General features: G+C 38.7%; 2 protein-coding genes and 1 pseudogene across 2 annotated transcripts in view; 2 read left to right on the top strand and 1 right to left on the bottom strand.

Annotated features, from left to right (window-relative positions):
• Positions 1-9,446, top strand: part of LOC140232530 (xaa-Pro dipeptidase-like) — a 29,540-nt gene extending 20,094 nt beyond the window's left edge. Inside the window, exons 12-15 of the mRNA XM_072312626.1 lie at positions 630-814; positions 4,480-4,587; positions 5,848-5,931; positions 6,357-9,446. Of these exons, the coding sequence (XP_072168727.1) occupies positions 630-814; positions 4,480-4,587; positions 5,848-5,931; positions 6,357-6,482 (503 nt within the window). The 3' untranslated portion in view covers positions 6,483-9,446. The remainder of the gene's footprint in view (positions 1-629; positions 815-4,479; positions 4,588-5,847; positions 5,932-6,356) is intronic.
• Positions 9,447-12,461: 3,015 nt separating this feature from the next.
• Positions 12,462-19,092, bottom strand: LOC140232853 (uncharacterized; annotated as a pseudogene).
• A 199-nt stretch (positions 19,093-19,291) lies between these two features.
• LOC140232774 (NADH dehydrogenase [ubiquinone] iron-sulfur protein 6, mitochondrial-like) lies at positions 19,292-25,343 on the top strand. Its single transcript, XM_072312889.1, has 4 exons — positions 19,292-19,450; positions 23,203-23,256; positions 24,100-24,222; positions 24,667-25,343. The coding sequence occupies exons 1-4, from the start codon at positions 19,316-19,318 to the stop codon at positions 24,748-24,750; spliced, it is 396 nt and encodes a 131-aa protein (XP_072168990.1). The 5' UTR covers positions 19,292-19,315; the 3' UTR covers positions 24,751-25,343.
• The last annotated feature ends 2,210 nt before the right edge of the window (positions 25,344-27,553 follow it).

The following is a 27,553-nucleotide window of genomic DNA, read 5'->3' as shown; positions in this document are numbered from 1 at the left end:
TGGTCTAATCCTGTTTCGTCTACAACCAGTTTGTCTAATGACCATTTTAGTCCAATTGTCACTTAGCCTCATTACCAGTTGGTCTACTTCCAGATGGGCTTGGCCCATTTCGTGTAGTATCCACAGTTTATTAGACAAAATGGAAAAAATCCAAGGAGTCAAAATTGCAGTTAGACCATCTGGTCATGAGACGAAACAATAATTAGCCAAACTGGACATTAGACCGAGTGAGGTTGAGACCAATCAACATTTGACGAAAATGATAGTAGACCAAATGGCCCGAATTCACGAAGGTGGTCTAAATTTAAACCATGGTTTATGTATATTTCTTCTGCGTAGATATGATTGACAGATTTCGTACGCTAACAGGCAGCCAGTAAAAAAACGTGCATTGATGCGCGCATGTATTTGTACGCCTATTTAACGCTTATTTTACACCATGGTCTAAATTTGTACCATGGTTTAAGTTTAAACCACCTTCGTGAATTCGGGCCAATGAGTTTAACCATAGTGGTGTTAGACAAACTGGGAAGTAGGCCATCTGATAATAGACCAAGTGGCAATAAACCAGATGATTATCTTTTATGAAATGGGCCCTCATCAGGACACCTGTCTGCTTGCCCCCACAGGTGTCGCCTGGCCCGACATGCACCTGCTGGCAGAGCGAACGATCCTTGAAGAGCTGCGGTGCCACGGCCTGCTCCAGGGAGACGTGGACGCCATGCTGGAGCGGAGGATGGGGGCTGTCTTCATGCCGCATGGCCTGGGTCACTTCATAGGGATTGACACCCATGATGTTGGGGGATACCCTGAGGTATGATAGCTAGTAGTGACTCTCTTGAGTCATTCTTTAATTTTGCAAATTCCCTCCATGATTTTGCAGGAACTTTGCACCTACTAAATTTGGTATTAAGCAATCATAGCCTGCAGTCACCACATACAAAGAATGATTACCTTTACTTGTCTTATATCCGCGAGGGGCAGTTAGACACACTTATGAGAGACTTCATGAAATGGATTTTACTTCTCTTTAAAAGTTTCTCATAGCTGCATTTGAGCACTTTGCCCATTCTGAGATTTATGTAGACTTTTATGTGATTACTTCATGAAATGAACCCCAGGTCACATACCACTGTATTTTTAAGAGTAGACTGCTTTAAAAGGTTGCTTTCTGATATAATAAAATTCTGCTGAAGTGTTCTGTGACAATTGTTAAACCATTGAGGATGAGGTTTTTTTGCTATAACACACATTTCCCACAAACACCTGCACATCACCTGAGACGCGCTGCCTTGACGCTTGAAGTGGCTTCAGGGATAGCGCGTCTCGGGTGATGTGTGTCTTTTGCCTGAGACGCGCTGTCTTTGAAGATGTTGTTGTTGTTTATCAAGCGTTTTGATTGTGAGATCATGTTGTTGCCAAATTTTTACCTCCACGAAATAATCCTTATTATTCTAAAATCTCGTTCTTCAAAATGATCCCCTTAATCGAAAAAAAGCTACGACTAGCTACGACAATTTTTAAATCTTTTTAAGATAATAAAGATACCACTACCTTTGGAAATGAATGATGTTCCTAGGTGTACTGAGTTTGTACTTAGCTCTCTTTTGTATCGTCATGTAGGGTAGCCATAATGTGTCCATTTTTATCGCGCGCCTTCGTATCTTGTTATCTACTATCTTTGGTAGAAGTACAGATTTGCGGGCGCGCGCGCTCTGCAGTACTCGCGCGCTATCGGTAAAGGTAGGGTAACAACGGTACGGTACGGTAAAAGTTGTGCCAACGGTAAGCCCTCTCTTTACGTGAGTATTTTCCCGGTAGTCATGTCAGCTCTGCAACGGTTTTCAAACGGTAATGCTTGAATGAAAGCAGATCGGTAAGACAATATTTTACCAGTAAGGAACGGTTTTCCCGGTAGAGCATTAAGTTACTTCATAGCGGTAGTGTAGCATACTGTACACATGAATGTATGCCATTTATACATCCATAAAATTTGCTATATATGAATGACTGCAGATCTGACACCGTAACAGAACGCCTGATCACATTTATATACAGTTGAACCTCTCGTATCCGGACAAGTCGGGACCGGGGCTCATCCGGATAAGGGATTTGGCCGGATACGGGAGACTCAATGCTTTATACATGTACATACCGTATAATAGAGCTCTATGGTACATACACATACACATGTACTGATGTAGCCCATTGTAGTACCACATGTAGTAATGTGTATACTGCGACCTTTTCATTGTTACACTCAGTAACAGACCCCAAAATAGAGGTTCGTGTTTGCAAGCGGAAATCATTTTCTTTTATAAATTCTTGGGATGATTTACCTAAATAATTATTAAGAAATGTATCAAGTATATGTAATTCATGTGTGTTTCCTCCCGTAATTATTAAAAAAAGATAAAAAAATCACGGCGAGATTGCGTCCGGATAATAGAGAGATCCGGATAAAGGGAGGCTGGATAATAGAGGTTCAACTGTAATCATATATAAAAATATATATATTCACATATATATTCATATATTCATATAATCATATATTCATATATTTATATATTCATATATTCATAGTATGGACCTGTTGATCATTTGTGATTATTTGTAATTATTTGTAATTATACAGTTACAGACAAGCTTGATTTCACATAGACCATGTACAAAGTACAGCCGGGCCAAAGGCGGGGCCTAAGGCCGGACCCAAGGCCACGGGCCTTAGCCCAGAACCAGGGGCCCAGAGCCCAAGTGGGCCCAGGCCCGGGGGCCCGGGGGGCCCGGGGGCCCGGTGGCCCAGGGGCCCAGGGGCTCACGGGGCCCAAGGAGCCTAAGTGCTGGCCCAATGCAGGGGGCCCAGCCAGGGGCCACCAGACTGAGACCACTAAGAGTACCAGTCATGACTTGCTGTGATAATGATGTGACAGGCCTGTGCATACACATATTATGTAAATACACTGTACAGGGCTGTGCATATTATGTAAATAACTGTACACTAACTATACACAGCCCAGTCGCTGTATAAATCGCGACAGGGCTGTACCTGAGCAGCCCACAACACAGAGCAAACACAAAGCAAATTCTACGATTGCATTTAGTTTTGATACTTGACAGCATTTTTTGTCACCTCAAACGCATCAAAGACAATCTTTATTAATGAGACTTCATACCGTACCTGTTTTCCTGGGGTTATTTGTGGGAATTCTGCGATCTGGGTACTATTCGCAAATCTAACAACATGTGAAAATATCAACTCCTGATCATGTAATGTGTATGTGTACATTTCTGTGTTCACTGCTGTATTCCATGAACATGAATTCAACAACTACTGTTATATCCTGTAATGTGAGCTGCCAGGACAAAACTCACATACGCTCTGATTCTGTATAGCAATCACTTTCAAAGCAATGTATTGATACATTGCTTTGAAAGTGATTTTTTTTTTTGTATTTTTTAAGGAAAAAAGCTTAAAAAATGGAATTTATGTAAATTTATGCAAATTAAGCAAAAGGCATTAATTGTTTTTATTTCTAAATTGTGTCCAATAATCTCATTACCCTTGAAAATATCAGGATCAGCACTTCAAATGGGTGCGCTAGCAGTTCCAAGACCTTTCTTTGGAGTATAATGCCTCTGTAAAACATGGAGCTATTGACCCCCCATTCATCGGATGTGCTGAAAATGTATTTTAGGACATTTCTGGAAGATTTCGCTGTAATTCTTTCCTTATTATAATTTCCTTGTGATTATTTCATTTTTTATATACATTTTGTCTCTAAATAATTGTATTTTTTAAAGGAAAAAAGCTTAAAGAATGGAATTTATGTAAATTTATGCAAATTAAACAAAAGGCATTAATTGTTTTTATTTCTAAATGTGTCCAATAATCTCATTACCCTTGAAAATATCAGGTTCAGCACATAAATCACTTCAAATGGAGAGTTTTATCCAATTTTTTGACAAAAGTCTAGAAGTTGGCGGCCATCTTGGATTTTGGCGGCCATTTTGAGTATTTCTTACTTGTGTGCTTGACACTCGAACCAAAATTGATCTATAGACAATTACCTTTACAATGGTACCAAAAATCAAACTTTTACATCAACTTGAACTGAAAATCAAAAATAACACATGCAAGGCCCCCCTCTAGTATCCTCTGGACTACCAGTAGCCTTCAATGGGTTGAAATCTACTGTCAAGATTCCGACCATCACTCATCATTTATGTTATCAATCAAATAGTGACAAGCTCAATTACATAGGACTGACAAAATGATGCTAGGCAGTGATTGGTAATTTTGCTATTTAACTCCTGAAATATCTGGTTTCTATGGCAACAGTGATTGCAGAGAAAAAGTGAGTGGTACATGTATGCCTCAGCTCTAGATGTTCCAAGTGTGCCATCTTTCCTTTATGTATCCCATACAAAGGCTTCTTATTTCCTGATGGTTTGTTCAAATTCTTATTGTGCTGCTATCAGGGAGTGGAGAGAAGCACCCTGCCAGGATTACGCTCGCTACGGACTGCGCGTGTCCTGCAGGAGAACATGGTGGTTACCATTGAACCAGGAATCTACTTCATTGATGTGGTGAGGAAATTGACCAATCATCCTCTGTAAATGTACAGTACTCTTCACTTGATTGCCTAGGGATAGTGAGAGCAGATCTTACCCAATCTAATCAGAGTTCCTGGTGGTTCATTTTTATCCAAATCCTGTCCAAGTGATAGGAGTGACCTTGTTCCACTAGTTCACCATTATTAAAACTCCCTCTAACTTAGTTATTTTCATCATGCATCTAATACACGTGCACAGTGTACGTTGACCCGGTTTTGTTGACAGTGAAGGACCTATGCAATATAATGCATGTTGACTTGTGATGACTTATATAATAGTTTACCATAATCATCACATATGTGGCCAAAAGAAAATCCAAAGGTACCTTATATCGTTTACTTTATCATATCTAAATTGTATAATGTTTCCATACAGTGTCTCTTGTTAGTCATACTATTAATATGGAAACATGCAAGTTATGCTCAGTTTAGGGGGAGGTGCATTCCATTATCTTTTGTTAGTCATATTAGTCATTTAGCAGTGATTGACAGATGATGTCATGATGACATCAATCAAATGATCTCATTTCAAGCAATGTTTTATCAAAGTGATATGAGAAATTACACTTTCTTCTGAATGTTTTTGTTATTACCTCCGCCAAGGAGGGTATGTTTTTATCAGCATTGGTTTGGTTGTTTGTTTGTGTGCAAAATAGCTCAAAATGTTATGAACAGATTTGGATGAAACTTACAGAAGAAGTTGATAATGACACAAGAAACAGATGATTAAATTTTGGTAGCGATCCCAGAATTCTTACGAATTTCTGAAGGGTTTTTTATCTTTTGGCAAATAGGGTCAATGAACTTGGGAGTTCAAGCTGCGTGTATTTGAGGTTTGCATACGCGCACTAAAGCATGTGCTCTGCTCGAGGCGCTGCGCAGCAGGAAGCTGATGAGGTAAACACAAGGCTTCTCTATCATTGGGAAATTGGGTGATTTTCTGCATGTTTGTATGGGTGGAAAATTTGCTGCTAGGCAAGATCTGTGCTCTCAGTGTGTTTTCCAGTTTTTTTCTTGTCTTTTCTTTAAATTATCATGACAATGAGAAGACCACAAAGTGCCAAATCAACAACTCATAAAAATGTCTGATTAACTGCCATTCTTGAAAATATCAGCGTGTGCAGTATTTTCAACTTGCAACAAGAAACTCGTATGAACTTATGTTTTTGTTTATTCTGTGTAATTATTCATTGCTAATTTTTCATTGTTTATTCATCACTTATCCATCAATTAGCTGTTGGATGAGGCTCTGAGCGATCCCCAGAGGGCACCCTTTCTCGTGCCTGAAGTTCTGCAACGCTTCAGGGGATTTGGAGGGGTAAGCTGTGCGTTATTTCTACTGTGCTCTAAGAAATTGCAAAAAATTTGAAACTTCTGCAGTCTATTGCTGCACTCTTTTCAATTCTAGTCACGCATAATCTACCTAAATATGACAGATACCAATCATTTTGTGTACTTCCCTTAAAAATTTGTAAATTGCATTTGTGACGATTATAACCAGGTGGTAGCCATACAGTGATACTCCAAATAGCAGTGTACACATGTATGTGTCTGAAGTTGATTTGTAACATTACATAGAGTGACTCAAAAGTGAAAAATTAGTGTTATGACCTACACTCTGTTCTTACATGTGCTTCATTGAGTATTTCCATATACGATATTCTATGATGAGAATTTGGGTGTTTTTGTTTTTTTAACACATGGATGATTTACTTCTCCCACTTTGCCTTTGTTTTCTTGAAGGTTCGCATCGAAGACGATGTCGTGATAACCGCTGATGGAGCTGAACTCCTGAACGAGGTGCCCAGGACAGTAGAGGCGATAGAAGAGGTGATGGCCGAGGGACGACAAGTGTCAGCTGGAGCGTGAAACAGCGCCATTTGTGACAGGACAGCGCCAAGTGTTGTGGCTGTAACAATATATATTTGTGTTGACTTTAGTATCTGCATCCAACACAGTTTATCCTCTCCTTATGAAAATGTAGTCATATCCTAAATCCAATATGACTGCCTGCTTGTAGTGCTTACTTTATTATTTTTGTTGCAATAAATGACAATATTTAGTGTCTGGGTACACCTATAAGGTATCCAGATTCAGTAGAGGAGAAGTATTGTGTTATTTTCATTTTATTCTTCTTGCCAATACAGAGAAGACACATAAGCAGTTCTATATGAGAGTTAACAAGGTTTGACATTTTCTGAGGTGGCAGAGAATCAGGAACCAGGAAAGCATTATCAACTTTAAACTCCTGCACCTGGAAATGCTGATTATGCATTCAACTATGGTTTTCCTTGCAAGCATTGCAGATGAATGTGGGTTTGTAAAGTTCATGTGTGTAATGTATTTTGTACGTCTACACCCAAACTTATACCATATGCTAGAGTGTCGGGATAGTTCATTTCTCCATGATAAAAAAAAAAATACTTTTTCAAATCATATTCACCAGAGGATTGCTTTCTTCTTATATGCTGCTGTTTACCTGATGATTATTAAGTATTTTCTGTGAGATTGATATTATCAAAATCTGCATGAGAGCCATAATGTAGTGGTAGTCATATTACATAGTTTTTGAGAGAGGCGCTGTCCAAATTTTTGTTGTGAACAATTGTTCATACAGTATTAAGGTACAGTGTACATGTGGACCTGGGTGTATCGTATATCATGGAAGAGCCACCACAAACCTCTTGATGAAATCTGAGAGCTTAAAGCCCTGAAATTACGTACAGTGATGGTGGCAAATAGGGGGGCGCCCCTCCCCCTTTCTGTTTTATGCCTCCACCACAAAGTGTCGCCAGAGGCATTTTTGTTAAAGCAAAAGAAATAAAAAGAAACCATATTTGTCAGCCTGTTGTAGTGGCAAAGATCAATGGTCAAGGGACTGTCCAATCACTTTAAAAACTGTTGTCACACATTGTCAAGATATATTGTATATATATATATAATGGTTCTTTTGATCCAGGTGTGAAACTGGATACCCGGCAGTGTTTGGGTAATAATGATGAAGAGGCTACAATGGGTAAATAAGCCCATATTCCTTCCTTGTTTCCCGTGCATTTATTTTTCCTGTGACAAACATGTGAGAAGATATCGGCAATTATTTGAGCCAAACTCATAATCAGTCTGTCAGAAGAAAATATGTGGTATGAAAAGTTTTAAATTTGAACTGACTCAAGTATCAGGAAGCATCAATATTAATGCCAACTTACATGCTGTTGCTCAAACAATTCACTCTTTACAAGCTTTGCAGTATGCACTGCTACCTACACAATCAAAAACTGAAGTCGGGCATCTAATTTTCGTGCCTCTATATTCATGCAATTTGTACATGGCTACTTCAGTTTCAGGTTGTATACTCAGCAAAATTTGCAGAGTTGATTTAACTCTTTATGTGCCATGGAGGAAACCCCCTGTGTGCCACGTTATTCTGAGACACGAAGGTAGTCATGCTCTGAGAAAGAATTTTGTTTTTCCTATTTATATAACTTCTACAAATTTCTGTTAAGCTGGACATAATAGTGAGCAAAGTTAAAGAGGAATGCCAAACTTTGTTTCCATATACAATGTATAACAATTCTATTTTCAATTTTTCTTTTGAATTACCAGTTATTACATTACTGTAAAGGCATGACTTTTGCACATAAAAAGTGTCAGAAACTTAAAATTTACACGCAAATCTAGTTGGGAACACCGCTTGATAGTCAATCACCACATAGAATGCAAGCCGTATGTGAGAGGAACAAAAGCGCAAGAAACGCTTTGATTGTACCGCAGGATTAGCGATTTATCGATCGGTTTTGGCGGCTTTGTTTGTTGAGCAGAATATGCGAAGTTGGCACGCCGTCGACAGAGCCGGACGTGCGAACGTGGCACATAAAGAGTTAAGCAATGACATGCAGTATCACTATGTACCTCATTACTGTTCATGCAAATTAGATGGCTAACTTCAGTTTCAGAATGTGTTGGCATCATTGGTGTGCATGTAGACGTCGATATCAATGCTTCCCCGTTACCAATTCTTTTCAGATTTGTGCGAGTGATTTGAAAAACGGTATTATGTATTTTGTATGATTTTGGTTGGATTTAGTTTTGTGGAATTTGAGATATCTGCGTGGATGCAAAATTACATTAGCACCAAACCATACTTTAATTGCTGCTAATTATAGATTAGAATTTTGAAGTATGCAATATTTTCAGTTGGAAAGACATGCTTAGGTAAAGCTGTACATGTTAATCTACACAGAAAAGACTTCCCTCTGATCTGTACCCACATGTAGACCGTCCACCTGCTCGAAAGCATTTATAGAAGCCGTTGCAATCTTTGAATTGAAGCATCCATCTACATTGAGCTTTTGCTGTCAGTTGCTGCTACAATACATGTGTATCAGTATCCTATTGCTATTTTCTTAAGACAGAACATGTGTGCTTATCATAAACTAGTCCAGCTGTATAGTCGAAGTGGATAGATTATCCCGTCTATGACTTTTGTCTCTTATTTTCATTAAGATCTGACATTGTTCCTGATACAGTGTACTTCTTGCTCACCACTATGTTTTTAATCTTGTTCTCCAGTGCTTGCACTTAATGTTCTATTTTTTCAACTCAGCATGTAACATTTACATGTACAGTACTTGTAATTTGAAATGCAACATACATTGTATCTTGGCATGGACTATCAATTATTTTTTTTATTTTTTATTAAAGGACTTTGATGATGACAGATCTCAATGGCTATTTCAGTATGGGAATCACAAGTGCATTGGACTTGATAATGCAGTGTGGTCATGTACCGAGTGATTGTTACAATAAATAAATAAATTTTGATATGAAAAACAACTTTAAAAGTCTCGTGGAGTTTTCTGTTTAAAGTTTGCAGCATCCATTTGAGCATGGCCTATAATCTATGTAGAAGATGCAGCTACAACAACGTTCTTTACTGTTACGATAAACGTCTGATGCGGCAAGACTACGAACAGTGGATGCACGCAAAACATCCACCGCCTGAATCCACTTGTCTAGCTTTAGTTGTTTTATTATCGACTATGAATCGGCAGTTGATAAAAAATAATGACTAAAACAAGATTGGATAGGTCCACTATAGTCTCATTGCATCAGCAAAAACAATGGTCTTGCCGCATCAGATGTTAAGTGTAACAGCAAAGACAATAGCTGCAACCTCTGCATAGATTATAGGCTAATTTGAGCACTGTTTATGTAACGACAACTGTCAAAATAATTATTGCCTATCAAAGGAAAATGGCATCTCACTTTGCACTTTTTAATGTCTTCCCTTGTCAGACCTTGCTTGGCTCAAAGGAGGATTCCCCCCCCCCCCCCCCTTCAATGTCCTAATCATGCTGCTTGCAAAAATTGACTTAAGTGGACAAGTCGGTGAAAGTTAAGCCTACAAACTTGTCACAAGATTGCAGTACAGTGTAAATACATTCCATTGTGACATTTGTACATTGCAAACTCCAATCCTGAATTTGGATATGTTCACCAATGGATGACTTGCAATTTTGATCCAAAAATACCATATTTGACAACCTAATCATGGAGTGTGTGCTAAAAGAAACATTTATCATTGACCTCCAAATTCAAATCATGGCTGATTTGACAGGGTCAGGGAAATTGATCACCTTGCGTCTCAATGCAGCCACTATTTTTTTTTTTTCTTATTCACACCATGTAGCATTTGCACACACACACACACACACACACACACACACACACACACACACACACACACACACACATTATGCAGGCATACCCTCTCAAGCACACATCCTCAAAATAAAAATGGATGCCACCTTCACTGACTAGAGTGTCTTGTGCATTGTCAAACACAATGTAACAAATTTAATTTGATCTTCAAGTCTATGCTTACAAACAAGATGAAGTGATAAAATGCCACAAATACAGCAAAGAAAATGCTGATAATAGTACACCACATATTCAATGGGTAAGCAGACTTGGAAGAAAGTATCAGTGCATGGCCACTCCAACATATGGCATTTGTTTCACAGGCAATACAGTGTGCATACTGTACATCACCGCTAATTTTACCTTGTTATAACTGACACCTCATTGTAAATGTATGAAAAACAGACCAGCTACATACAGTATTGGAAATCAGGACCACAGAATTCACCTTGTTAAAAGGATACCTCTGTACTTTGACATAATGCTTAGTAAATGTACAGCAGTTGAGTATTGGTCAACTCAAAGGAACTGGTTGATAGAAGCAATTACATAGTGCAGACACTAGATGTCACACATGAAAAAGTTCCTGTATGTAGACTTTGTACAACTGTAGCTGTACATTTTTAATTTCCCTCATGCTCGACTGCGAAGAACTTCATACTGTATACATGTACGTCATATATCTAGCGAGTCTAATTCTTCACGAATCGGGACTTCCTGACAATTTCAGCAATGGTTAAATTTGCGATTGTGGAGTACCGTACTGAACAGAGAAGTGTATGTGTGCACATCACAGTCATGTTGGGATCAGAGTTAATATATTCATATTTTTAAATTTGCAAATAAAGCATCTGACTTCTGAAATTCGTGAAAATAAAGACCTCACAAAATATTCGACATATACAATACATGATACACATTTCCAAGAACTGTAATGTATCAATCTGGGGCTATGAAAATACTCTTTTAATTTGTTTGTTCCTTTCACTTAAAAAGACCATGCTGAAGGAGATTATGATGAGCTTACAGAGGAGAGAGACAATGTGTGATAGATTCCAAGTTCAATGTTTTGGGGTTTTTTTTTCTGTTACACTGAAGTTCACTCTTGAATTTACCCTTCAAAAATACCTGGTGTATGATTATCATTCTACAGAGGTGCACAGGGCACTGCACACTTTAAAACTGGAAAGTGCCATGAGAGTAGCACATTCCCCTTCAAAACTTTGTGAATACCACTTTATTAACTGTCTAGAATTCTTGATCATCAGGTGGCCAGTATTAGGATCAAATCTCACTTGTGATGAGGTTGTCCTGTTTTACTTACACTGAACCAAACCTCCCAGGAAATGTTTGAAGAATTACATACTTGAATGTTGAAACTGCCATAACTCAAAGATGATGAAGAATCCTTTAGAAAATTCTTGAATCCAAGTACATGACCTGGCAACATAAGCTTATCATTTTGGTCTTTAACCCACTTTTCCACATTCTCTTAGAATTTCATCCAATCTGTTAATTTTTTTACATCAATTTGCTAACAAACAGAGAGGCCAATGCCTGCAAGAATGTACCCAGTATTCTTCTTGTTAGAGGTAATATTTTCAGAATAAACACTCAAGTCACTCAAGTTAACAAGCTACTGGTGAGTGTCAGCCAGCATTTGACTGTGCAAACATCACAAACTTCTGTAAGTCATATTCTCACAAGTCTTTTGTTCCTTGGAATTCTTCCTAGAAGTACCTAGGTATGCATCCGTCAAGGGACACTGCAGTTGTACCATCCACTGTGAGGCAGCTCACATCCCTGTTTGTTGAAAGCTCACCTGCTCCCACATTTCAGAATGTCCCTACATTGCTGCTTCCTAAGGATACAGTGGCAGCTCTACTTTTGGCTTGCGAGGCTTCCCCTGCACCTGATTGTGCCTTGGTGAGGTTTCACAAACAACGAAGGCTTGTTTATTCTTTATCACGATCTTGCAGTCCTTGCACCGACGCTTGATGGATGTCCTCATCTTTAATGTGTTGATGTGAAGTACCACAGGTGACGGTGTTGGTATCACACATGAAGATACTGGATAGGCAAGCCTGTTTGAGTTAGTTGGTTGATGTGCAGATATTCTGCATGGCCAGGCAGTTGCAGTCAATGTCTTCAGAACTGCCGGTGGATGCCATGTGCCGAGGCATCTAGAGCTCTGAACTGGAACAATGTGGGGCTGCATGAATTTGCTTGGACCAGTCCTGACAACTGCTTTGAGGATGGCTGCGAGACCATAGACTGGACTAGCCATTGTAGAAGATGGTGATCAAGACGTTGACAGGATATGATGAAGTCAGGCAGTTGTGTTGAGGAATGACACTCTAGCCCCAACTACATGTAGATGAATATCAATGGTGATAGAAAAGAAAGACATAAAAAGATTAACACAGTACTTGACTACACACTGCATGTCTGAGTGAATCTCACTGAAACCTGCCCACAAGTGGCAATTATGCCATCCAAGGATCTCTCTTGACCTTGAGTGTTAATAGCACCAGTGCAGTGGGGAACAGATCAATCATAATAACAAATTCATCTCGACAAGAAATGTAGATTTAATCACTGATTCTACATAAAACACACTGCTTACATACTGTATAATAACAGAATTTCACAAAATATCAACTTCAAGTAGGTCTGCAATTATAAATAGATATCTTATATTTCTGTACAGATGCACACATCTGGATTACTTGTATTCTGGTACTGTAAATGCAGACATTTTTATGTGGTACATTAACTTTTGCATATTTTGCACTATTCTGGGTAGTGCGAATTCTAAAACCTGTGAAAATATCTCCACAATTTTCTCTCCACATTGTGAATGGGCTGAATGCGTGAATTCAACAACTTGTGAATTTGTTTTTTGAGCTGCTCAGCGTGATAAATTAATCATGCAAAAATATTGATGTTTACAGTAAGAGTAATTTGGTAACAGAGGAGTTACAATGTATGGTCCATGGATTCATTTTCAAGTAAATATGATACTGGTGTCAAATTTCTGCAATGATCCTTAGCAGGAGCTGGCTTTGGGGATAGAAACTTGGTTGCTCTGCAGAGCAGAGTGGGTTGTCATAGTTGTAAAGTTGTTGTTTTAAAATAACAGTTCTCAGATAAATTTCTGTGATCATGGCCCACCAGTGCAGCGCCACCAGTGAAATGCCACCACCTCTAAGAAATATCTTCAAAGGAATAATGTGTTCAACCTCCAACTCACTAAATAGGTACCGGTATTTTGAAAAGACATCTTTATTCTATAAGATGAAAGTAAAGTCTGACAGCATTTTACATATATTCATAACAAAAATAAAATATGAACTATTAAACCTAATGTTGTGCATATATTCCAGATTACTAATTATTAGTAATCTGGAATATATGCACAACATTAGGTTAGTTCATATTTTATTTTTGTTGTTATGAATATTTGTAAAATGCTGTCAGACTTTACTTTCATGGGGTCGATTCATGAATGGAGAGGCAAGAGCCGCAGAAAAAGCACCGAAAAGCACCGAGTCAGATCAGGCCAACAGGTGTGCAGCTGTGCATTGAGCGAACCTGCTTGCACCCGTGATTCTGTAGGTCACTGCACATCAGTTGATTATCTAAACTTGATTTTTGTCAAAACAAATACACGTATGTAGATAGAATTTTTTCTTCTTCTCATCATGGTGGGCGCAAGTGGACATGTGTGTGTAACAAAAAAAAGATCGCAGTGCGAACTTAAGACCATTTTGCATTTATAAATTAAAGATGTGAGATGGATGAGAAATAAAGAGGAGACCTATGTGCAATGCCAGAAGGGGGCCTCTTGAGGACCCCACATCCATCCCAGAGCTGCAGAGCCAGAGGTGCTCATGAGATGAGCGTGAGGGCCCTAGAGCGCCTTGTGAGATGGAGCCTCTCCCCCCCCCCCCCCATGAGCGGATTTATAATTTAATCCCAGACTAGAGCCTATGACGTGATGACGGGCATATTTAATAAGCATGGCATTTAAGGACAAGCAAATTTGTAATGCAGCATGTTAACAAGATTCCAGAAGTTCCAGATAAAACTCATTTCAATCTTACAGAGACTCCAACCCAAAGACAAAGTAGCTTCTGATCTGGAGATTCTCCCGCCTGAAACCCCTAGCAAACGGGAGACTCAAAGTTGATGTGTGCGAAGCGCGAAATTCCCAGGGTTCTAGATGCTCCCTGGTGCTATCTAAAGGCTTATTTTTTCAACATACGATAGAAATATGTAAGAAATCCTTTCCAACGGGAGACAAAGAGCCAGGGCGGGAGAAATTAAATCTCAAACGGGAGAACGGGAGATTTTGCAAAAATAGGTTTTCGGCGGGAGATCTCCCGTCGAAAACGGGAGAGTTGGAGTCTCTGATTTTAATTCAATTTCACTCTAGGCCTATATAAGTCTAACGTTTAATACTTGCCTTGCCAAGCCTCCCTTGGCTTGCACGATTACCCCACCCATGTGCACTGACCCCGGGATCGGGCTCCTTCACACGGCTGGTCGCAGTTACCCAACCACCCACCCACCAGCGCAGCGCGGCGCGGCGATCGCCGGCGACCGACCCCCCAGCACGCACGTACGTACAGAGCGTACGTGTTACTGACAATTCCGGGGTTAGTTTATAGTTTGTTGACAGTAAAGATAAAAATTTTACCAAAATTACCTTTTTTCATTTGACATTAGTGATGCTAAGCTACCTTCTGCAGGATCGGAAGCAAGGTAAGGACTCAGGGGACAGACGCGGTCGTCGTCAGACATCCACACCACTCTCGCTCTCTCCCGACTCGAGTGCTTCTCTGGCATTACACTCGATTTAGCTATGCACGCCACGCATCATGCACGGCATGTATACATGTATAAACCGCAGTACAGTGTACGTAGATATAAAGATATCTATACGTAGATGCCTGTGCGTGGGATCAAGGAGCTTCAGTCTATCTCTAGTGACGGAGGGTATGGTGTAGGCTGCCTGCATATTGTATCTTGTAAAGGCAAATCACTGAAATATTGAAAATGTGAAATGTCATTTAAAATATTTTAGTTGTGTTTTATTATCTATTTTCTGCATCATTTGTTTTATTAAGATAAAACTTGGGCATATGTCAGTTTTAATTTTGCACTGACGTGAACGAGCTCGCAAAAAGCCAAGGGTTCCAGGACAACTCGACTCCAAACAACCCGCCTATAGGCCCAACCATCGACCGCCGCGCCGTCGACCCGCCCCGGATCTTGGAGGCGCCCGGACGCGGCGGGCAGTTTTAGTAGACTCTCGTTATACATTCAAGGACCACATTTCGCAAGCTGTTGCAAAATCAAGCAAACTGTTAGCAATCATTAGAATTCCAATTGTACATTTGGGTGAGGATAATGTAAGACTCTTGTTTAAAGGCATCGTACAGGAAACTCAAATGTGTCCAAAGAAGGGCCACTGATAGTAAATCCAATTGATTCCATTTTATCCTAGTGGCATGCAGATCCAGAGGGTGTGCACCGGGTCGCACCGCCTCTCTATTTTTTTTTTAAACAAATCAAATAAAAATAAAAAATGGGGGCGGACACATGCACCCCCTTTATTTTTGTAAAATCGCCTCCCTTTTACGGAATTCCTGGATCTGCCCCTTTTACAAATAGCATGGTACAAATATATACCTATTTTTTTTTTTTTTTTTTTTTAATAGTCGTACCATCATGCAGACCCGTACCATTTTGTATCATGTCCAGGTGAAAAAGAGGGGACATGATTGATGTTTACAAATATTTGCACGATCAATATCACACTACTGAACAGTGGTGGAAGAACTCGTGGTTACTCAAAACATGGACCCTTAAAGGGAAGATAAACCCCAAGAACAATGTGGATTGAATGAAAGCAGCAACATTAGTAGAACACATCAGTGAAAGTTTCAGGAAAATCGGACAATCGATGCAAAAGTTATGAATTTTTACAGTTTTGGTGTTGGAACCGCTGGATGAGGAGACTACTAGAGGTTATGACGTATGAGTGGACTACAATATCAAGAAAATATAAAGAAAATACTACAAAAATCCATTTTTCATGAAAATTACAAATTCCATCAACTTGATATTGACATATGTTAAGGGTAGCAATTATTCCCCCTGCTTTCTGAAAGCGGTTGGTCCACTGCTCTTTCATAATTCTAGAAAAGTGAATTTTTGTTGAATATCCTTTATATTTTCTTTGTATTGTTGTCCACTCATACGTCATATCCTGTAGTAGTCTCCTCATCCAGCGGTTCCAACACCAAAACTTTAAAAATTCATAACTTTTGCATCGATTGTCCGATTTTTCTCAAACTTTCACTGATGTGTTCTACTAATGTTGCTGCTTTCACTCAATCCACATTGCTCTTTGGGTTTACCTTCCCTTTAAAGAAGTTTGTATTCGGGCTCGTTTTTCGAGGGCACGCGAATAGCTTGAATCGAACGATAGGATTTCCTCACAACGGTTCACATAGGAGGGCACTATTCGAAAGTACCGAATAGCTGCGAAAAGTATAGCAAAGTGGGAATCGAACTTGTTCGATTTTCTTTCAGCGTATACCGTCTCTCGTTTATGAAATAATGACAATTTTGGTCTGGATTTGCCCTTTAGCAAAAATAAGCATGTAGACTGACATTCTGATGCAGTTTAGAAATTGTTACCAATTTGCTAGGATGTAGGAGGAAGAAATCCTCACTGCATGGGACGGTGAGTTGACGGTGCGGGTGTTGGTGTATTCGGGGCCCGAATACCGAATACCGAATACCGAATACCGAATAGCGAATACCGAATACTTCTATGTGAACGCAGCCATAGGGGTCCATGCTCAAAATGAATCTTTGAAAACGCTCATGAGATGTGAGGAGGAAGTACTCTAGTTTGCCACTGTGGGGTGATCGATGGGCAGAGTGGTCAATAATTTATGTGGAATTCTCTTCCAGAAGATGTGGTCTTGGTGTGCTCTGTGAATTAATAATAGCTAATAATCTGTACGAGCATAGGAAGAATTGTGTATTTGACTATACGAGCAATTACCATGTACAAGTGTCATCATCATCATCATTGATTAGATTTTATTGACTCTTCCGACCCCATTCCGGGGTATGAGAGTACAACACATAGTTATACAAGATACTTTATGGTCATTACAATAACAAAGAACATGTGATTTACAATGATGTACGTGTATATAAAATAGATATACTAAACATAATATACAGTGATATACAAATTTGCAAGCAAGGTTAACTAATTGTATGAACCATATATTACGACCAAATAATCGTAACATACAACTACTATAGATTGAGTATCACTGGATGCTTAATTTTTCTACCACTACGAGTTACAATATTTTCTTTCTTGACTAAAGTACACTCAACTTGTTCAGGCTTCTGCAAATTTGCAAAATATGACATGATCAGCCTCACAAATAATACTAATCTTTTAAGCTGTCCTAAATGCGAACATGAAAATAATCTGGACATGTGTACTGAGCAAGGACGTTCAACCAAATAATGATTGCTTAAATATAACTGTCTTTCCTTTTCAAAGAAGGGGCATACGAAAACATAGTGAAATTCGTCACCTGTTTCATGTCTATCACCAAACAAGGGCATTGAACATCCCTTTCATCAATAATGACTGTACAAATCTTCTCTATTATCTGGCAACTGATTTGACCTACATCTAAAACGGCTCAATGAAATTCTATCCCTCTTACTCAACTGGACTAGATACCTTTCAAAGAGACTATTCGTCCTAAAAATCCTATAATTTAAACATACTCTATTTTGACCAAACATTTGCCATCAAATCCTGTTTAGACATATCACTTAATCTCAGCTTCAAGGTGCTCAATATCCAGCTATTACTAAATCCTTCCCCTTTTCTTAGCCATACAACACCAAGACCTGCATGGCATAAAATGTCCTCAATATGAGATATCCACTTAAATACAAAGGTCGTGTCCTGTTGACTTATTAATCTTTGGAGTGTATAAAACCTGAATGAATAGCAGAACCCTTTACGATCCTCGGCCAGAAGATAACCATACGATATTTAACAGTATTAGCCAGTCGTGTTCTCCCGGTTTCTGCATATACCATATAATCTGGTGTGAATCTATTTACACATAACAACGATTTCAAGAATTTCCTATGAAAAATTTCGATTTGACTCAAATCCTCAAAACCCCAAACTTCACACCCATACAACCAACAGTATTGGTAACACTAACTGATCAAACAATTCGCATTGAATATCCACAGGAAGCTTGAGTTTCTGAACCTTTAGTGACATAGAAAAAAAGTGCTTTCCTTGCCTGTGACGCCTGCTTAGAAACAGCCTTCTTAAAACTTCCATTGTAATTAAATTGAATACCTAAATAAACAAAATCATCTACTACATCAAGTTTGTCTTCACCAAAACTGAACTATAATGGAAAGTTACCTACTTTGCCTCTTGAAAAAATCAAGACCTTTATAGTTTTTGTAGTATTGACACGAACTTCCAATCTTTACAATATCGATGCAATGCAGTCAAAGCCAACTGAAGCTCTTCTGCACTGTCGGCTAAAATAAGAGTGTCATCTGAATACAACAATGTATATAAGTGTATAAAAAGATCCTCATTGATTTCTTTGTCTAAAATATCATCATCACAATAAATTTGGTCCTTGGTCTCAAAGCATTTTTCACCCCAGCGATGATAGATTTTTGCAATACACATTTGAATGAGATAAGCCCAGGATACAGTATTAAAAGGATCAAGAGCAGCCGAGCATATAATCCAGATCAACGAAACAGGCTCTAACCTACACCATCTTTGCGGAAATGGAAATTAAAAGTAAGTAAGTAAAATTGTCAAGGCATGGATCCGAATGACTTGTTCAGAGATGGGCTGCATTGAGAGCTGGTCGACTTGTCGAGATAATTTATTCAGCGATTTCAACATGGCGGCCCTCAGGTGTGTGCTGTTGAGCAGAACTTGCTGTCGTCGTTTACCTCAGCTTTCACCGTTATCTCGGTCAGTAGCGGTGCACACGAAACCTAATTCGTCAGGAGAAAAAGTGACTCACACAGGACAGGTAATTACTGGAGTGATAAAAGACATAGGGGCCTAAATTCACTGATCATAAGCTGGATGTGGCTTAGCGACCAAACTTTCAAAGTCAAGATCCTAACGTTAGTGTTTATTGTACATGATGTATTGATCTTTGCTGTACACCGTGCGTCACTCAGCCCTGGCCGGCCCTGTTGTGTCGCCGTACACACCGTGTGCTTCGCACGGCGTCTGGTCGGGCTACGTGCCTCGCACGCACGGCATCTGGTCTGGCTAGTTGTAGCCTTCCGTCTGTAGACTTTAGTGTAAACTGTGACTGTGACTGTGCCATGCCTTTGGTCTAAGTAGTGTAGAAAAATCCAAATGACTTCTAAACATGCACAAACTCACCCTGGTTATTCAGTGCATTGTAACTTATAAGTTATACTGGTCATAGCAGACCTGAAGCATCTAGAATCTAGGTCAGTAAGTAGGTGTCCAACACATCGTCATCGACACTTGTCACTTGTTTAGTGTAGTTTCACTGAAACTGACACTAGTGACAGTGAGTGATAGCTAGAATCCTAGTGGCAGTGCATCACGCATTCGACTACATGCAGTGGTGTTGCATTCTTCACTGGGGATTTGAAGTTGCCCTATTTCCTCCAAATATTATTGAAAAACCTAATAAAAACAAATTTTAACAAAATCAACAGCAAAACAATGATAGCCTACTGTAGATTATAAATGCACAAAGCAAAGGGAAACCTTAGACTAAATTTATGTGCTTTTCGCACGTAATGATGTACATGTATTGTTAGAGGGTAGGGGTGTTGGTTTCAAAATACGGCGCAACTGAACACTTCAAAATAACAACCAACATGTTCGAAGCAGTTATCTTGAAGCGTGTACAGTACCAAAAATCACATTTTCAATCACTGTGCGCTTGTGATTTCAGAGTATTTTCTTTTGATATATTTGAGTAAAGTTTCAGGCAAATTGTGAGGTATTTTAGGTACATGTATCTATTGATATAAAAACAGGGTGTGGATGTGTTGGACCCCTAATTATACAAGTAATTGCAGCGGAGTCTCTCCAGATGCTAGTGTAGTGCAAGTCACATTTGTACCTTTTTGTTTTGACACTTTTTGAAGTGTTAGAATAACTTGATTTTCAATAATGGTCTATCTCGAAATGCAGCTCTGCACACAAGCAGTCGGTATTGGTACCATACGAATACCACTGAATACTGGTAATGTTACCTTTTTTTCCCCCTTCCTCAGCCAAGTCTATTTGTGTGTGTGTGTGTGTTTAAATATAAGCAAGCTGACTTCAGTTTCAGATTAGGCAGGCAGCGTATGCCGCAATTACCTCAAAGAGTGATTTGACATAAAATTCCAAGCAACATCAACCTTTTCATTGACCGATTTGGTTCAAATATATGTGAGTGATTGAAAATAAACTATCACAAGTATTCAGGATCCTTAAGTTTGAGATATCAACATGGATCCAAAAGTTTGTTGGCACCACAAAGCCCAGAAGTGTAGGTTTTACACATTAGTTACTTCCTTTCACCTTACTGTATGTAAACATATTACGTTTTTTTTTCTTCTTCTTCTGATGTGCTATTTGTTGTGCAAGATACAACATTTAAACCATTCAGTTTGTCCCAATTTTCTTCATTCACCGAGTGGCATAGTTTGGCGTGCTTGACGCTGCTTCCATGTGTACATGAATGCAGTCAGCGAATCCATCCCCCTCCGGTTTTAGTATAGCCAAAAAAAAAAGCCTGGCCTGATTAAGGTTAAGGGAAAAAATCTAATGTTGGTAATATGACGGGATTACATCATAGAAAAAAAAATTATACATTTATGTATCGGTCCATCCTTGTCATACATGTAGCTCACCACCCACTGTGCAATACATAGCCAAATTCCTGGCAAGCCATTCATGCAAAATAATGGAGGTGCATGCAAAATTTATATATCGCCACTGGTGATGACTAATAATGCAAGGTAGAACTTAGAAGTTGGTACAGTGTATTGGTCTACTGCTAGATTTTCTATGTGTTTTAGTGTTGGGTTCTAGAGAAATTACAATTGTCTACTCCATTTTTCAGCAATTTTTTTTCTTTCAGCCAGTGCAGTGATTCAAACGTACAATTGTATTTCAAACAGTTAAATTTGACAGCAATTTAATTCACTATCCATTAAATTGATGTGCTTCTGCAAGCACACTTAAAAATTTGAATGCCTCTTTGGTCTCTGTATTTCAGTTGAAACTAAATTTAGAAAAGCACTTAGAGAGTGAAGCTCGGACCTCCACCAAGTGCCAAGCAACTTATTTCCACCCATGTACACATACAGTTAAACTCGCCTAAGTCGACATCGCATATGTCGAATAATCGCGCAAGTCGATGATTTTAAAAAGTCCCGATTTTTCCCCATTGACTTGCGTGTATTAATTCACTCACAAGTCGAATTTTTTAAGTCGAATACTCGCCTAAGTCGATGAAATTCCAAGAACACTTTCACGGAAAAACCATTAAATTCACTGTGCCTAAGTCGAATAAGATTTTATTGTGCAATGAATCACTGTCAAAATCACGAGACGTCAATTTTTGTTTACATAAGAACTAGCCCGACCAGACAGGTGACAAAAAATGATCTAAAGTATCAAAATTCAAAGCGATCGCATGCGATTGTTGAACTCTCTTCGTGTTTGGAGGTCCGCTGGTACAGCCCTGTCGCGCTAGCGCTACGTACGTACAGCGACTGGGTTGTGTAAACTGTAGTTGTGCGTACAGCGCAGCGACTGGGCTGTGTATAGTCTGTTTATGTTTAATGCAGTCTGCGCTGTGCAGTGGATGGATGAAGCTGCAGAGTTTTCAAAGCGGAGGGTAGGGGGAAGTTACGGGCACGGGTAAATCAGAATTACACCTCTACACGCATTTCAAACCACGGTATGGTAAACTGGAATCAATCATACTGCTCAAATATCCTTCATATTCACTTCCCCAAGGTTTAACAAGGGTGTAAAGTAATCAGACCTGTGCCAATACTAATGCACTGTCCATGCAAAGTTAGCCGCGGCCCTGCCGGGCGACCCGTGCTGCTGCACACCTCTCCAGCTCTCGGCTCCAGAGTAGACAACATACATGTACATTTTATGCATAATGTACGTGTGGTGTAACTGTTGTTAAGTCGATTTTTTTCGACTTACGCACAAGTCGAAAATCGCCTAAGTCGATGTGTTTTGCTCAGTCCCGAGAAGATCGACTTATGCGAGTTTAACTGTATGATGAAAATGACATTATTTTCCAGTGGTCAGATAAAGAATCCTTTCTACTCACTAGAATAGTCTAGTGTCTTACCTTGATGCAGAAATCCCTTGTTGCAGCTCTTATGACAAGCTATTCTGGGATGAACTCGGGCTATCTGTCATAGGGGTCTCATTTTTTACCTTATAAAAATCCATGACATCCATGTTTTTGTCCGAGTTCAATTACATTGTACGTGTAATTGTTCTGTTTTGTACCCCTTTTTATTGAGTCATATTGAACAGAGTAGAGATTCCTGTTAATACATTGTATGACAGTTTGCAGAATTTACATTACACATGTATAAGTATCCTTTACTTAAGTTATCAATGATAATTGATATGAAGAAAGAAACTGAATTTGCCAAAAAGGGCATCATGCTAAGAAATATGTACAGTATGTAAACTTGTATGTTAATTTTGAATAATCCACCTTGTGCGACATTTCACTTTTATTTTGTTATGTATTTTGTTTTTCAGGCTTTTGATGATGGGGATTACAGGAGGATTCGATTTGTGGACAGACAAAAAGAGGTGAATGTAATGCAACATTTCAGGAAAAGTCCAAATACTGAACAGGGGCTTTGCTGACATTAGTTCACAATTCTTACATCAACTACAGCACTTATCACCTATTTACTGAAATATTGCTCTCTCTTTCTTCTTTTTTTTTTGTCTGTTCATGTGTATATATATATATAATGTGCAATAAGAAATCAGTTCAGACAGTAATGACATTATTTTGATGATATAGATACTTATACACTGTACATGTACTTAATCATTTAAAAAAAAATACATGTATGAATATGTAACTCATACATTTATGAACAAAAACTAAAAGAGAACCCTCAAGAAGATAAAGCATCATAATTTGTTTGGGGGGGGGGGGGGGGGGAATACAGACCGTAACAGTCTGCAGTACAAAGTTAAGTTTGTTTTTTTCCTACATCTCACAAATCAAGTTTAACTGTACAGGTTAGCTTCCAGTTTACATTATGAAATAGAAAGCAGACAGAAACCTTGTACAGTACATGTATTATGTTTTCTTATTCAATGTACTTGGTGAGCATGCATACATGTACTGTATATGCATTCACATACAGTCAACCTTGCTTTAAGTCAGGTTTCAAGTACTTGTACATGTACTCTTCATATTCTATTGTTAATCCTTTAACAGTAGTCAAAGCTACAATGTATTTCTTTAGTCCAACTAAATTCGATTTAGGCAAAGCTGACTGTAAACCTGTACTGTATTAACCATCAATCTGTTTTTAATGTATAGAGTATCATATACATGTATGTTACATGACATGACTCTCCTGCATGTTTATTGTTTTGTTTTGTTTTGTTTGTTTGTTTTTTGGCATGACTTAGGTGAATGAGAAGTTTGCTATTGACCTGGTGGATGAGGAGCCCCCAATTGTGATCCAGGGGCGCAGTGTTTACTGTGACGGAGGTGGAGGCCCACTTGGCCACCCGAAGGTCTACATCAATTTGGTAAGTCATTGACTCTGCTGTTTGCATAAGAATTTGTCACTGATTGACTGCTTTCCCCCCCCCCCCCAAAAAAAAAGAAAGAAAGAAAAAGAAGGAAAGTAGAAAAAGATATTCCACTTGGCCATCTGTGACTTTATTTATACTCTGAGAGGAATAAGTTTTCCAGTAGCAATGTACAATTGTATGATAATGCACAACTTTCTGTGTAAAAAGCCTTGTGTGCACATGTACAGTTAAGTTCAAGATTCCCTGTCATTTCATGTGCTTATACAATGTATGTTCAGATTGGGATTTTGTACCTGGGATGTACCAAAACTTCTTTATTTCCTGATACACAATGTACATTGTAGTTGTAGTGCATGCATTTCCCTTGTCAACCGCCAACAAATCTAATTGCACATGTAATTCAATTTTTTCTTTCATTCTTCATTATGCTACTTACAGGATCAGGAAGGCCCTCAAGTCTGTCCATACTGTGGACTTCGCTATATTTCTGCCATGCATCTCTCACGTCAGAAGGAGCTTTAGTTTTATTCAGAATTTTAAGATCTATTTGTGATGTGTGGTAGCAAAACTTAGACCCTCCTCGTGGGAGATGATGTGGAAGCTGCATTCGAATGATGCCTGTCAAAGAGCTGATGTAACTGATGTGACAACTTAACATACAACATGCTCTGATGTACAATGACTGTTAGAAGCCATGATGCCCAAGTGGAATTCCAGTACATCATATGTAATATCACTGGAAGCCTTTCTGTTTGATTATTTGCATTTGTAACTGAAAACAATGAAGAATAAGAAACAACGATTACAAATTTTTAATCAACATAAGCACTCACAATTTGAAACGTGACTTTTCATTTCTCATCACATCAGAAATGAAAGATTTTTATTTCATTTCTTACAAATCACACTAAATGCATTGTGTATTGCAATTACATGTGCAGTGTAATTCAGTGCACAGGAAGTCTAGGCAGTTATAGGGTATGTCATTGATACATCGTACAAGGTCCATCCAAGGATGTGAATCTGTAACTCTCCCATTACATCTGTAAATATGTACTTGAGTCGCTGAGTGTCAGTGATTTCTAATAAAGATGTCTATGTTCATGAACGCACAAGGCTTTACACTGATTACATGGTATTTATTCATCTTTGTGTCAGAGTTGGCGTGTGATGCTAGTACAAATGTACATGTACAAGTACTTATTAATATGCTGTACAGACAAACCCTGTAATAACAAGCTTGCTTACAACAAGGTGCCACTTTTTAAGGTGAATTCGACGTTCCCACTCTTTCCTTTACCGTACAATCGACCTTGCCTACAACTATATATGTAAGTGGAATCTATTTGGACTGAAGAAAAATAGCTTCAACTTAGAGAAAATTTGACTCATGAGGGATTAAAGTCAGTAGAATACTGTAAAACACTATATTCGCGGCATAAAAATTTCACAAATTAGAGCATATTAGAGCATATTATGTAGGCAAGAATTTTCGCATGCAATTTAATTTCGCAAATGTTAGTGCTTGCGAAATTTACGAAATTAAAATGCACATGAAAATTCCTCATTGTACAGTATAAAGAGAAGAGGACTTGAAAAGACCTTCGACTTGGGCGATTATTTGACTTGAGTTTGATTTGGAGCAAGGTTATTCGATTTGAGCAAGGTTGACTGTATTTGGGTGGCGGAGACCAGCCTCTCTGTTTTTATCCCTCCTCCACAATGTGTTGCCGGCATTATGATTCAATGATTCAAGCCTTATTTGCACTTCTTTTTTTTTTCAAAGGAATGTACAAAGAAATGTGTGAAATTTGACATGTGTGTCATTGAAAATATACATAACTCGCCAGAGATAACAGCATGTTCATGTCTATGTGATCGGCACAAAACAAAAAAAGACATACATACGTACAATTGTATTTATACACTCTGTGAAAAAAGTGGGGGTACCCACTGAAAAGACCATGCATGCATTATGCATTATGTGGGTACCTCTGTGGAAGGGGGTTAGAGGAGGTGAAGAGCTTACAACTCCAAAGAGTGTAGGAAACTTGGGAAATATATGGAATAGAAAATTAAAAAAAAAAGTGTGAGAAAAGGAACAAGAAATATGGAGAAGAGAGAGAGAAGCCTAGATCAATTAAATGGATATATGGGATGGGGGGGGGGGGGTATAGTAGCTCCAGGGGTTGGGCGGGGATCGATTTCTTTGGAGGGGGAGGCAGTTTTTTTTTTCTTTTCTTTTTAACCGTAAATTTTCTGAACAGTGTGATGGAATATGCAAACAGACACCATACCCCCATAGTACATGTACATGTATAACATAGAAGCTCTCAAAGCTGCCCCCAGCCCCAAGTTTGCAATACATATTATTAGGTAAGAGTCTGCAAGAATGTATGGAAGGTGGACTTGCAATACTCGGGGGCCCCTAGCTGCATATGGTCTCTTGTTTGTTTATTTGTTTGTTTTTCTGTATCTTGGAAATTAATCTATAGGTATTTCATGAAACTTAGAACATGTCAATAATTGTATACTCCCTGATAGTGATCTTCTTGGGAGGTTTTCAGATCACTGGTCAGGTAAACATGCGAAAATTACACTCACGGCTTGTGAAATAAAACTATTTTCCATATAGAGAGGTACCTTAGAAACAGGGACGTTGAGTGGGGTGGGGGGGGGGGGTAGTAGTCACCCCTCCCCCTTATTCCTGAGATGAGGAAAATTTTCGTGTTTTTTGACAGAAAATAGTCCAAATATTTTGCGTCGGAAGGTAATACAGACTTACAGTTCATACAATCTTGTATTATTCAATTCACCGGGAATGTGGAAATTGGCACCATACTTTCATTTTCTTATCGCTCTCTCTTCTTTTGCAGTGGGCTTTGCAAATGAACAACGAGACATGATCTGGACCTCCTGTAGCATAATTTCTGTTTATTTGACCTGTATTATAGACAAAGACATGAAAGACTTTGAATATACATGTATGTATATCTTCATCCGGGACTTTTTTTTTCCATTATGTCAACTATATATGCATAGGCCCTTGTTAAATGCACCGCGAAGCCAGATTAATAAGGTACATTCAACATAACAGCACCCGAATTCCACAACTAAGGATTGTTTTTTAATGTGTATGCCATTTTTTTTTTTTTTGCTCTTTTATTCCATAGGTTACTAGCAATTGCTATATATTTCGAGAAAAAATAATCGTCTAAAAATATACTGAACATCCATCCTCTTAAAATTCCGCGCTTTATCGGCAAGATTATGTGCCTTTTATTCAACTAAATGCCACCTATTACATTTAATTTTTACGTTTGAA

Source organism: Diadema setosum, chromosome 9 (assembly GCF_964275005.1).
Source record: "Diadema setosum chromosome 9, eeDiaSeto1, whole genome shotgun sequence".
In the NCBI taxonomy this organism is placed as follows: domain Eukaryota; kingdom Metazoa; phylum Echinodermata; class Echinoidea; order Diadematoida; family Diadematidae; genus Diadema; species Diadema setosum.
This window is presented reverse-complemented; position numbering and strand designations above follow the sequence as displayed.

Coding starts and splice junctions, on each gene's coding strand:
- LOC140232774 (XM_072312889.1), top strand. CDS start 19,316: ATGGCGGCCCTCAGGTGTGTGCTGTTGAGCAGAACTTGCTGTCGTCGT. Junction 19,451..23,202: donor AAGTGACTCACACAGGACAG/GTAATTACTGGA, acceptor TTTGTTTTTCAG/GCTTTTGATGATGGGGATTA. Junction 23,257..24,099: donor TTGTGGACAGACAAAAAGAG/GTGAATGTAATG, acceptor GGCATGACTTAG/GTGAATGAGAAGTTTGCTAT.